Source organism: Panthera uncia, assembly GCF_023721935.1.
Source record: "Panthera uncia isolate 11264 chromosome C1 unlocalized genomic scaffold, Puncia_PCG_1.0 HiC_scaffold_4, whole genome shotgun sequence".
In the NCBI taxonomy this organism is placed as follows: domain Eukaryota; kingdom Metazoa; phylum Chordata; class Mammalia; order Carnivora; family Felidae; genus Panthera; species Panthera uncia.
This window is the reverse complement of record NW_026057585.1, coordinates 53,688,311-53,700,191: the sequence shown is the minus strand read 5'-3', so window position 1 is coordinate 53,700,191 and position 11,881 is coordinate 53,688,311. Positions and strand designations below refer to the sequence as shown.

Genomic DNA, 11,881 nt, shown 5'->3' with positions numbered 1-11,881 from the left:
TACCACAAAAGAATGATTTATGTGAAGAAGTTTGCCTAGTGCATTGAGTATCGACAGTATAAGGTATGTATCCGTTTATTAGGGCTGCCATACAGAATACCACAGACTGGATGGTTTAAAAGACAAAAATTATTTTCTCACCCTTCTGGAGGCCAGAAGTCCAAGATAAAGGTGTCAGGAGGGTTGGTTTTTTTGAGACCTCTTTCTTTGGATGTAGATGGCCATCTTCTCCCTGTGTCTTCACAGGTCTCTCCTGTGTATGGGCACATGTGTGACCAAATTTCCTTTTCTTACAAGGATACCAGTCAGATTGCATTAGGGGTTACCCTGATGACCTCATTCAAAATGCATTTACTGAGCATCTGTTATGTACAGGTACTGGGCTTTCAGAGATGATAGTATCTACTAGAGGCAAAGAGCAGGAGTAGGATGTAGATGCAGTGGGGAGGAAGTTCAGCCATGAAATAGAGGCTTAGATGTCCCTTCTACTGTTTATTCAATGAACATTTTAAGTACCAGCTGTGTGCTTGTTTTTAACTTTACTTATTTTTTTTATTTAAAAAAAAATTTTTATGTTTATTTTGGAGACAGAGAGACAGAGTATGAGTGGGGGAGGGGCAGAGAGAGAGGGAGACACAGAATCAGAAGCAGGCTCCAGGCTCTGAGCTGTCAGCACAGAGCCCGACGCAGGGCTCGAACTCACAAACCGTGAGATCATGACCTGAGCAATGTCAGTCGCTCAACCGACTGAGCTACCTAGGTGCCCCTACTTTTTTTTTTTTTTAATTTTTAACATTTCTTTATTTATATTTTGAGAGACAGACCGAGCATGCGTGGGGGAGGGGTAGAGAGACAGGGAGTCACAGAATCCAAAGCAGGTTCCAGGCTCTGAACTGTCAGCACAGAGCCTGACATGGGGCTCAAACCCATCGGCTGTTAGGTCATGACTGAGCTGGAGTTGGATGCTTAACCGGCTGAGCCACCCACTCATCCCTATTTTACTTACTTTGAGAGGGAGTGGGAGACAGTGCACAGGAGGGGCAGAGGAAGAGAGAGAGAGAGAGAGAGAGAGAGAGAGAGAGAGATTAAGAAAGAATCCCAAGCAGGTTCTGCATTGTCAGTGTGGAGCCCAGTGTGGGTCTAGAACTTACTAACCGTGATCATGACCTTAGCCAAAATCAAGAGTCAGACACTTGGGGCTCAGGTCATGATCTCTGGGTTCATGAGTTAGAGCCCCGACATGGGGTTCTGTGCTGACAGCTCAGAGCCTGGAGCCTGCTTCAGATTCTGTGTCTCCCTCGCTCTCTCCCCCTCCCCCACTCATGCTCTGTCTCTGTCTCTCAAAAATAAATAAACATTAAAAAAAAAAAAAAGAGTCGAACACTTAAACCAACTGAGCCATCCAGGTGCCCGCTGGCTGTGTTTGCTATTAATGCTGTGCCAGAAGCTAGGCAGTAAGGAGAGGCTTATACCAATTTCATCATTTGGAGATGTATGTTTCTCACATATTAATATTTCTGCAATCGTGTTTTATAGTCATAACTAGTTTAAATGGTAACCTTATTTCTTAGTTGAACATAAAATAATGGTGCTTCTGGGGCACCTGGGTGACTTAGTCGGTTGAGTGTCAGGCTTTGGCTCAGGTTATGATCTTGTTTGTGAGTTAGACCTCTGCATAGGGCTCGCTGCTGTCAGCTCAGAACTTGCTTCACATCCTCTGTCCCCCTCTCTCTCTGCCCCTCCCCCACTATGCTCTCTTTCTCTCAAAAATAAACAAATTAAAAAAAATGGTGCTTCTTATAATTGATGGAGCTAATTAGATTCAATAAAACATGATTTTTAGTTTGTCAAACATGGTTCTTATCCACAAGATGCTTACTACTTATGATCTTGCAAGGTACTGGATTTCCCCCTATGCTTGTAATGATGTAATATCTTTCATCAGTTTGTCTTTTTCTTCTTGGCCTTAAATATATGTTTACTGAAGTATGGTTGTCTATTTTCCCACTGTACTGTCTTGTCTCTCTCATTCTTCAAATGAGAGACTTTCATATCTCTACCTTCAACCCCAATTGTTTGTCTAGGCTCTGATTCATAACTGGTACCTGAAGATTACTACTTTGTCTGGTTGTCACCTCAAACTCACAATGCAACACCTTTTCCTCCAAGTCAGCTTCTCCCTAGACTTCCCCAGATCTTTCAGATTTTCTAGTAATTCAGACTTGAAACCTTGGGGAGCCATCCTTGATTTTACCCTCTCCTTTGTTTCGCTTCTTCTACATGTCTACTGTGTTACGAGGATCTGTACATTCTTCCTCTTGCATTGATCTCTTTTCCAAGTCCACTATTACCATCTCAGTCCAGGCCCTTGTCTAATCGTGCATAGGCTACTATAATGATTTCTACCTCTTCCTCTGATTCATCTTATCCATTATCACTTTAAATTTTCACTAACACTGTAGTGTACACTTGACTCCCTGCTAAAGGTCATTTAATGGCCCCTTACTGATCATTGAATAAATTCCAAACACCACAGCCTGGTATTCAAGGCTCTCCACAGTTATCCCTTTCCAGCTTCATCACCCACCACCTAAACTAGAGGAAATGTTCTGCACTTTTCAGCTGCTACAACTTTGGCTTGAGCCATTTCCTTTGCCTGGAGTCCTACTCCTATCCTCCAGACTTTCCTTCAAAGCTCAGCTGACTGTCCAGGGAAAGCATTTCCTGACAGTTTGTAATTTACAGTGAATCCTCTTCTCTGAACTCCTATAGTACTTAATGCATATATTAATAATCTGACATTTTTTAATTTTTTTATTTATTTTTGAGACAGAGAGAGCATGAACGGGGGAGGGGCAGAGAGAGAGGGAGACACAGAATCGGAAGCAGGCTCCAGGCTCTGAGCCGTCAGCCCAGAGCCCGAAGCGGGGCTCGAACCCACGTACCGCGAGATCGTGACCTGAGCAGAAGTCGGACGCTTAACCGACTGAGCCACCCAGGCGCCCCAATAATCTGACATTTAGCGTGTGCTCCCTTCTATTGCTTTCTATCCTTTTATGCATAAAAATGTCTTGCCAATGAGAAGTCTCTTGAGGGCAGGGACTTGGCCACATTTCTCCATGTTTCTAGTATTGACAGTCTTTTAAATATTGAATAAAGTTTTAGAGTTCGAAGTTTACCTGGACCCTCTGACTCATTTCACAGGTGAAGAAAGTAGATCCAGAGAGCTGTGCAGACCCACTGAATAGAAAGCCATAGTTAAATATTTGCTGTTACTTATGGCTTATATAGAATGGCAGGATTCAGCAGTGAGGAATGAGTGCATTCTCTAAACAGAGGAGGGGATGTAGTTATTTTGGGCAAGTTTGGGGATAAGTGATCCAAGCTACCTGATGGGGAAGGTGTAGTGGCTACCTGAGGGCAGCGCTGTTTCTTTGTATAGCCCACAGGCTCTCGAAAATAGGTAGACGTTTAATGTTTCTTACACGGAGTAACCTACCAGCTTAATACATTCTTCATCAGGGGCATGTAGCTTGAAAGTGAAGCAGGTTGGCTTTCTGACTCCTTGAGGGCACAGGCACAGAGAAAGACCCACTGCCCGGTGGTGAGGACTAGCCAAGGGCTCTTCACTCCGTGGAGGGAGCCAAGACGCGCCCCTGACAGGAATCTGTGGACTAAGCAGCCGCTCGGGCCTTGGCCACCAGCCCGGGAAAGAAAAGCAAGGGGCTTTCCACCTGCCCTAAGCCTAACCCGGGCCGGGAGGCCTCTCAGGTTCCGCCATCCGGTGCCCCGCCTCCTAAGCCGGCCACCTCCTCTCCGCGCCTTTTCCCCGCCCCTCCCCTCACGCTCGACGGGCTCGCCCCCGCGCCCGGCGCGCGCGTTCCCGGAGGCGGAAGACCGGAGAGGCGCTCTGCCGTGGGTGCGAGCGCGCAGGCGCCTCCTTGGGATAGCTGCGGGCGCGAATCCTAATGCTCTACGGGCTGCGGGGTAAGAGGCCGGGACCCTAGGGTGTCTGGGCTGCTGGGTCAATGTGGGGAGGGGCGGGGGACTCGCGAAGCGCTGCGATCCGGTCGGCTGCTAGCAGCCCGGATCCCCAGCCTGGCTCCCGGTCCAGCCCCACTCAGAGGGGAGGCTGGCGAGGCCTCCCTACCTCAACCTGCAGTCTCGCTTGGAAGTCGGGTGACTGGACGTGGGGATGGTGGTGGGACCCCTTGATTGCAGCGGCCTCGGCGCCCTTGTTCCTGCGGTCTTGAGGGTCTGGACCGCTGGAGAAAGGGAGGAGAAACGTTAGGACGGTCCCTTTCGCCAGACGTGCTCCTCTGGGATAGGCTCACACTCTAGGTGTTGTGTCCACGTTGGGGGAAGGACCTTTCAGAAAAAAGGAACAAAGTCGGCCCTGGGGTGTGAACGACTGAGGTTTTTGCTTGTTTTTGTTTTTGGTCGAAATGTACTCTGAGGAAAGTAGGACGGACACTTCTCTGCCACCTGCGTGAAAACTTCTTGACGTATGGATGGGTTAAACAGTTAACTGTACTTTGCTTTGCAGAGCCCTTTTTACTGTAAAGGAGAAGAGATCCGTTAAAAGTGTCATAATGTTTTTAGGCACAAGGGACTCAGTAAAAGTGGTACCTCCCCTCTTCATACACAGGAAGATCTCCATTCAGCAAATGTTTTATGAGTACTTGCTTTTTGCCAACATTGTTCTAAGTGCAGGGAACAGAGCCAACAGCTAAGAAAAGAGGATCTTTGCTTGCAGGGAGCTTATGTTCTGGTTGTCAAATAAATGTAATTTCCTTTTATGTTTTTTTTTTTACTGGAATGTAACATATGTACCATAAAATACTCTACACCAATCCTAAGTTGTAACTTGCTGATTATGGTAAAGAAAATGCATCTTTTAGCCACCACTCGGATCAAGAAGCAGAACAGTCACAGCTTCTTCTGAGAAGACCTCCCTGGAAGACCTCTCCCAATCACCATCCTCTCTTTTCTCTGTAAAGGTAACCTCTTTAATGATTTCTAATACCATAGATTAGTTTTGTTATGAGCCTTTCATAAATGGAACCATATTATATGTACTCTTTAGTATGGAGCTTTTTTTTTTAAAGATTTTATTTTTAAGTAATCTTTACACCAAGTGTGGGCTTGAACTCACAATTCCGAGATCAAGAGTCACAAACTCCACCAGCTGAGCCAGACTGGTGTCCCTAATATCTAGCATTTTTTACCCATTATGTTTGTGAGATTATTCTATGTTGTGTTAAGAATACAATTTCTGATAGTGAAAAGAATTAGGAAGAAAATTAAAGAAGGTAATTGTACAAACAGTTAAGAGGTGGAAACTTTAGTAAGGTGGTCAAGGATGAGCTTTCCCAGGGGATGACTTGAGACACAATATGAATGACAAAAGGTTAGCCAGTGAGCTGGGTAAAAGCATTCCACGCAGCGGAGAGGAACAGAGGGTAATAAATGAAACTGACAGGTTTTAGGAAGAGAGGGAAGACCTTGTAGGAAAGTGGGAGGAGATGAAATCTGAGAGGCAGGCAGGGGTCAGATGATAGAGGGTCTTATGTCTGGAGTATTTACATTTTGTTCTAAGTGTAAAAACATGTGCGGAAAAGATGTTTTTGATGCCCTTTAGTTTTAGCATGAGCCATTTGTGAAGGATCGGAAGTCCTGTCCATTTTATTCATCAAAGAAACCCCACAAAACTGGGTAACTGTTGGGAACTAGGGGAAACATTAACATGTTTGTTGGGAGACCAAATCTTTTGTATTGTCAGGATTTATATTAATTCAGACACATAATATGTTTCCAAAATCGGGTTTAGTATACACTTTAGAAATTAGTCATCTACACTCTAAAAATATTCTTTCAAGTAGTTGTTCAGCTTCTGTTAGAACCTGTTAAAGAGGAACTCCCTTTTTAAGAAGCAAATCATTGCATTTTTGAACAGCTTTAATCTTTAGAAAAGCTTTCCTAACACACACACACACACACACACACACACACACACACACTTTATTTATTTATTTTTACTTAAACTACTTATGGGCTGCCTGGCTCAGTTGGAAGAGCATGTGACTCTTGATTTCAGGGTTGTGAATTCGAGCCTCACATCGGGTGTAGAGATTACTAAAAACAATAAGTAAATTTAAACTAGTTAAATTTTTTACTTTCATTTTTTATTTTTATTTGTTTTTGAATTTTTTACTTTGAAATCAAGATACCTGTAACACTGATTCTGGGTCCCTACAAAACTGACAGTTATCACCTGTTACTTGTTGTCTCCCTTTTAGTACTCAAGCAGTTGATTTTTGTACATTTGTTTTTTCACCTTTAAGTTCAGGGCTTTGAATTTATTTGAATTTATTCCTGTCATGATCTTTGGAGTTAGAGTTAGTCCATCATAGATGTTCACATTTTCTTGGATGTGATTCTTTCATCCATCAGTTCTCCCTTCCACCACTCTGCTCTTGGCAGACTTGATGAGCATCATATTAGTTAAGCATTATATTCTTTTTAAGTTCATTAAGATTATTTAGTGTTATTGGCAGTCTTATTTTTTGTTACTTAAGGTTCCTGGGGCAGTTCTTACATAGGATTTTCTGGAATTGTGGATAATTGACTTAACTTGGTCATACTAGTGATTTAAATTTCCTAGATGCAGTATTAGTTAAGCTATATTTTTATTTATTTTTATTTATTTTTTATTTTTTAAAAATGTTTATGTATTTTTTTGAGAGAGAGAGAGACAGAGGGTGAGCGGGAGAGGAGCAGAGAGAGAGGAAGACACAGAATCCTAAGCAGGCTCCAGACTCTGAGCCTGCAGCACAGAGCCTGATGCGGGGCTTGAACTCACAAACTGAGATCATGACCTGAGCCGAAGTCAGACGCTTAACCGACTGAGCCACCCAGGCGCCCCAATTTTTAAGTTTACTTATTTATTTTTGAGAGAGAGCAAGCCAGAGAGATAGAATACGAGTGAAGGAGTGGGCGCAGTGCAAAGAGAGGGAGAGAGAGAATTCCAAGCAGGCTCGTGCTGTCTGCATGGAGCCTGATATGGGATTCAGAACTCACAAACCATGAGATCATGACCTGAGCCAAAATCAAGAGTGGGATGCTTACCCAACTGAGCCACCCAGGCACCCCAGTAAAGCTGTAGTTTTAAATTGAGGAATTAACATTTGTAAAATCAATTTTAAACATGATATCTTGGTAAAGTAAATTGTTGTATTGCAGTTCTGGAATGTATAGTGCAGCGTATTGATAAAAAGGGCTTTTTGTGTTGGTCTAAAAAAGAATTTTGGGGCATCTGAGTGGCTTAGTCAATTAACCATCCGTTTCTTGGTTTTGGCTTGGGTCATGATCTCATGGTTCATGGATTCAAGCCCCACGGTGCGCTCTCAGCTGACAGTGCAGTGCCTGCTTAGGATTCTCTCTTTCCCTCTCTGCCTCTCTCCTACCTCTCAAAATAAATAAATAAACTTAAAATTTTTTTGAATAGTTTATAATGGCCTATAACTTGTGTGAAATGCAGAGTCAACACTGGAAAGTGATTGAATTTTAATTTTTCTGCTTGCTTTGCTTCTGTGATAGAAGTTCTAGTGAACAGTAAAACAATTAAAAATGAATGCAGTAGGAGGGAGGAAAGAGAAAGGAAATTTATATAATCCAAATTTGAATAATATGTTTCCATAGCCTTATTTACCGCTTTGAGTCATTCTTCCTGATTGAGCTAGACTTCATTAGTTCTAGGGTTGACTTTGCTATATTTAAATAAGAGAATAACTTTTGTCACTATATTGTATATCTGAAACTGATATAACACTGTATATTAAGTCCACTGGAATTAAAATAAAAAACTTAATAAAAAAATAAATAAAACTAATGTTTTATTACATTCTTAATTCCCCCCCCCCCCCCCCCGTGGGTGGAATGTGCCAATTTTCCCCTAGTTTTTTCAGTTGACTTATTGTATTTTTCTGGTTATATTTAAAGTATATCCTGTGGTTAAAATGGCCCATGATTTTTCAAAGCTTTTTTTACTTTTAAACCATCCAACCCAAGGAGAAAACTGAAGGGGAAAAAAAAAAAACCATGGAAATGGTTAATTGCATTTTACTGCTTTTGTATTTTCTTTTAAGAGTTGGGGTTATTATTTATTCTTGTAAAGGTTCATTCTTTAAGGTAGAAAAATGGTGTGGTTAGTGAATGTATAGTTTGGAAGAAAAGAAGTAAAAATCAAACTACATGAATTACTTTAGTGGAACATTTTCTCAAACTAAGTAGAAAGATAAAATTTCTCTCTCTCTCTGTACCAAAAATAAAACATCCCTAAATTTACTTTTGTAGTCTTATTTTTACCTGTAGATAAACATGCTTTAGATGGAATTAACTCTTCCACTCTCTTGTTTTTCTTCACTCAGAAATATTCCCTCATAAGGACAGATCTTTACCATATCTTTAGATTTATTAAGTCCCATTTAACAGGGAGAGCTACCTTTTGAGGTGTATTTCCCAACTAGAAGACTAGGAAATAAGGAACTTTAAAACTACCCACTTTCCTCCTTGCCCCCACCTCCAATTCTGTGTGTTTCTACTTGGTTTAATGGATTTTTTGTTAGACTATGCTCAGCTAAATCTTGGTCTCTCTCTCTCTCTCTCTCTCTCTCTCTCTCTTTTTTTCTTCTAGGCTACTTCATAGACATAAAGATCAATATTTAACTGGAAAGGAAGCATCACTTAAAATTCTCTCAAACTCCTAATTCCAGGGAATTGATAACATTTCTCTGATGAAGAAAAGAAGTGCTACTGACTGCGTGTTAAAAGTATTCTGGCACTGGTCCTGTTTTTTCCCCTCCCTAGATTTGAAGAAAAATTATGGAGAAATGGCACTTGATGACAATTGTGGTCTTAATAGGACTAACAGTACGGTGGACAGTTTCTCTTAATTCTTATTCAGGTAACACATTTTTACTGTTTAAAAGATGGGTAAATATTCCTTGACTAGTTTCTTCTTCATCTTCATCTTCGTCTTTGTTTGGTAATAGTTTATAGTTACCTGATTGGGACAGAGAAGAATTTGAGGCTTTATTGGTATGGTCAAGAAAATACATTTAAACATTAAATTCTAATATAAAGAATATGTATAAGAGCTTAATAGAAGCATAGGCTTTGTGACATGAGAAAACAAAAATGTATTCTAATGAGGAAGATGACAAGTTGAGAAATGATTACATATTAGGCATCGAAGAGAGAACTGAACTAAGTACATCAGGGTGGGAGTGGAATCAAAGGAAGCTTTTTTTGTTTAGGGTAGCCATGTTGCTAGACTGAAGGGAAGAGATCAGTGGAGAATAAGATTGGGAATGATGTGAGAGAAAGAGAGGGAGGAGAATTGCTGGTGTGTGGTCCTGGATAGGGAATAAGATTTGACTTAACCCTGTGAGTATTTATTTAGCACTGCTCATGTTCCAGGCACTGTGCTAGATGCTAGAAATACAAGGTGAATATCCAGTACTGAAGGGGTCCGTATTTTAGTAGGTAAGCAGTCATGGTACCATGTGTTAATTATGACTAGAAGTATTTGTGAGGTACAAAGGTTAACAGAGAAGTGCATGATGACGGTGCATTAGTGAAGACTTTTCAGAGAAGACGTTTGAGTTGAAGGTTTGAAAGATGACTTGGAATTTGCTAGGCAAATGAAATGGGGAACATGTGCAAAAACATGGTAGAAAGTAGTCAGTATTGGAGTAGCATCAGAAGAAGGAACAAAAAGGATGGGGAGGGAGTGGCTCGAGATTAAGCTATGCAATTAGGTTGGCAAATTACTTGTATTTTAAAGAAATAGCTTTCATTGTAATGAAAAAGGATTGTAGGAAGCAGGTTGGAGGTAAAGAGACAAATGACACAATCATAGTAATAGAAGTATGAGCTACTATTTTTTAAGTATTTACCATATGCTAGACACTGAGCATTTTGTTGTGCTTACCACAACCACTGAAGATAAGTAGTAGTACCTGTGATTTACAAATGGAAAATGTGACAACTGATAAATGACAATGGGGATTCAAATATAGTTGTATTTTATTCCAAAATCAATATATGACACTGCTCTGTGGCTTCTGAGAAAGAAGTCCTGAAGTAAGCCAGTTAAAAAGATGCATAAATGAATTTGAGGAATATTGAAGTAAAATCACTTGGATGCAGCAGTAGACTTGGGTTCAAATCTTAGATCTTCCACCCTCACCTGTTAGTGCCTGATCTTGGGGAAGTTACTTAATCTCCATGAACCTCTTACAAAGGTACCTCTACTATAAAGTGGGAATATTAATATGTATTTTAACAAGATTGTGGGGATTACTTGAGATACTATGCATGAAATGTATTTTCTTTTTTAATAGTGTAGGAATATAATCAGCATATTGATGGTTCACAACTATTATCTTGTTTGATCCTTACATTAGATCATTTAACCCCAGAATGTTTATTGTCTGCTGTGCAGCAAAAATATGTCTTACTGGTGATCAAGTCTTTAGGTCTGACTTTTAGGGTGACAAGAATAATAAATGGTATCTTCCTATGATACTGTGATTTATAAAAAAAAAAATATATGTTTGGTCTTTGTCCTCCTTCTGGGACAGAGCCCCTAAAAATCCCTTGGAATTTTCTAAGTGAAAGTGAAAAATTGTCTTTTGTTATGGTAATGTTGACTTTTGGACCCACCTAAGGATGGAGGCTGGTTTCCAGGAAAACCAAATCTTGTGATTAGAGGGTTGGAACTTTCAGTCCCACCCTCTGATTTCCAGGGAGGGGAGAGGGGCTTGAATCAGTCACCAATAATAAAGCTTTCATAACCCAAAAGGAGGATGGCGTTTGGAGAGCTTTCAGGTTGATGAGCACATGGAGATTCAGGGGGAACGGAAGCTCAGCACCTTTGCCCACACCTTGCTCTATGCATCTCTTCCATCTGCTGTTTTGAGTTATATCCATTTATAATAAACTGGTAATCTAGTAACTAAATGTTTCTCTGAGTTCTGAGAGATGCTCTAGCAAATTAATTGGACCAAAGGAGGAGGTTGTGGGAGCATCTGATATATAGCCAGTCTGTCAGAAGCTCAAGTAATAGCCTAGACTTGTGATTGGCATCCAGAGTTGGAGGGGCTCGTTGGAACCTCCAGTCTATAGCTAGTGTGTCAGAATCTGGGCTGGTGACTGGCATCAGACGTGGAGGGAGGGGGCAGGCTTACAGTACTGAACCCATAACCTGTGGAATCTGATGCTATCTCTGTAGATAGTGTCAGAATTGAGTTGAATTGTAGGACATGGAGTTGGTGTCTGAGAATTGTTTGTTGGATGTGTGGGGGAACCCCCCCGTAACCCACATTGTAATTGGGTCCCTGAATCACCCTATCACTTCCCTAGAGAAGTTCGCAGTCAAGTGGGCAGGGTGGACTTGAAAATACGTTCTACGTTAAAATAAACGAGGTAGACTGGGAACACAGGAGACTTGTAATTCAGACAAGAAAGGCTTAGAGTATAACATTAAGGATAACAAACATTAAGTTTGTTCTGAAAGCGAGGGAAGGATTTACTAGGCAGAAAAGGAATCCTTTTTTCTTGGTTAGAACCAAAATAGGCAGGTCCTATTTCGTTCAGTTTCTCTGTAAGCTTAACACTCAACCTGAGATTTTGCAAATAAAGTGTAAGAGATGAACCAGAAAACATTTGTGCCAGTTCCTAGAGCAAATTTTATCTTGGTCATGCTTTCTAAGCTTTTTTAGTATTGAGGCAGTTCCCTAGTGGGAGGGTCCCTATTACCCTATATACTTAACAAGTTTTGAATTTTTGTCAGTCCAGAGTGTGTGAAATGATATTT

General features: G+C 41.1%; 1 protein-coding gene across 1 annotated transcript in view; it reads left to right on the top strand.

Moving 5' to 3' along the window:
- Positions 1–3,993: 3,993 nt before the first annotated feature.
- ALG6 (ALG6 alpha-1,3-glucosyltransferase) overlaps positions 3,994–11,881 on the top strand; it is a 65,929-nt gene continuing 58,041 nt past the window's right edge. The window contains exons 1-2 of the mRNA XM_049617062.1: positions 3,994–5,000; positions 8,696–8,965. Coding sequence (XP_049473019.1) covers positions 8,884–8,965 — 82 coding nt within the window. The 5' untranslated portion in view covers positions 3,994–5,000; positions 8,696–8,883. The remainder of the gene's footprint in view (positions 5,001–8,695; positions 8,966–11,881) is intronic.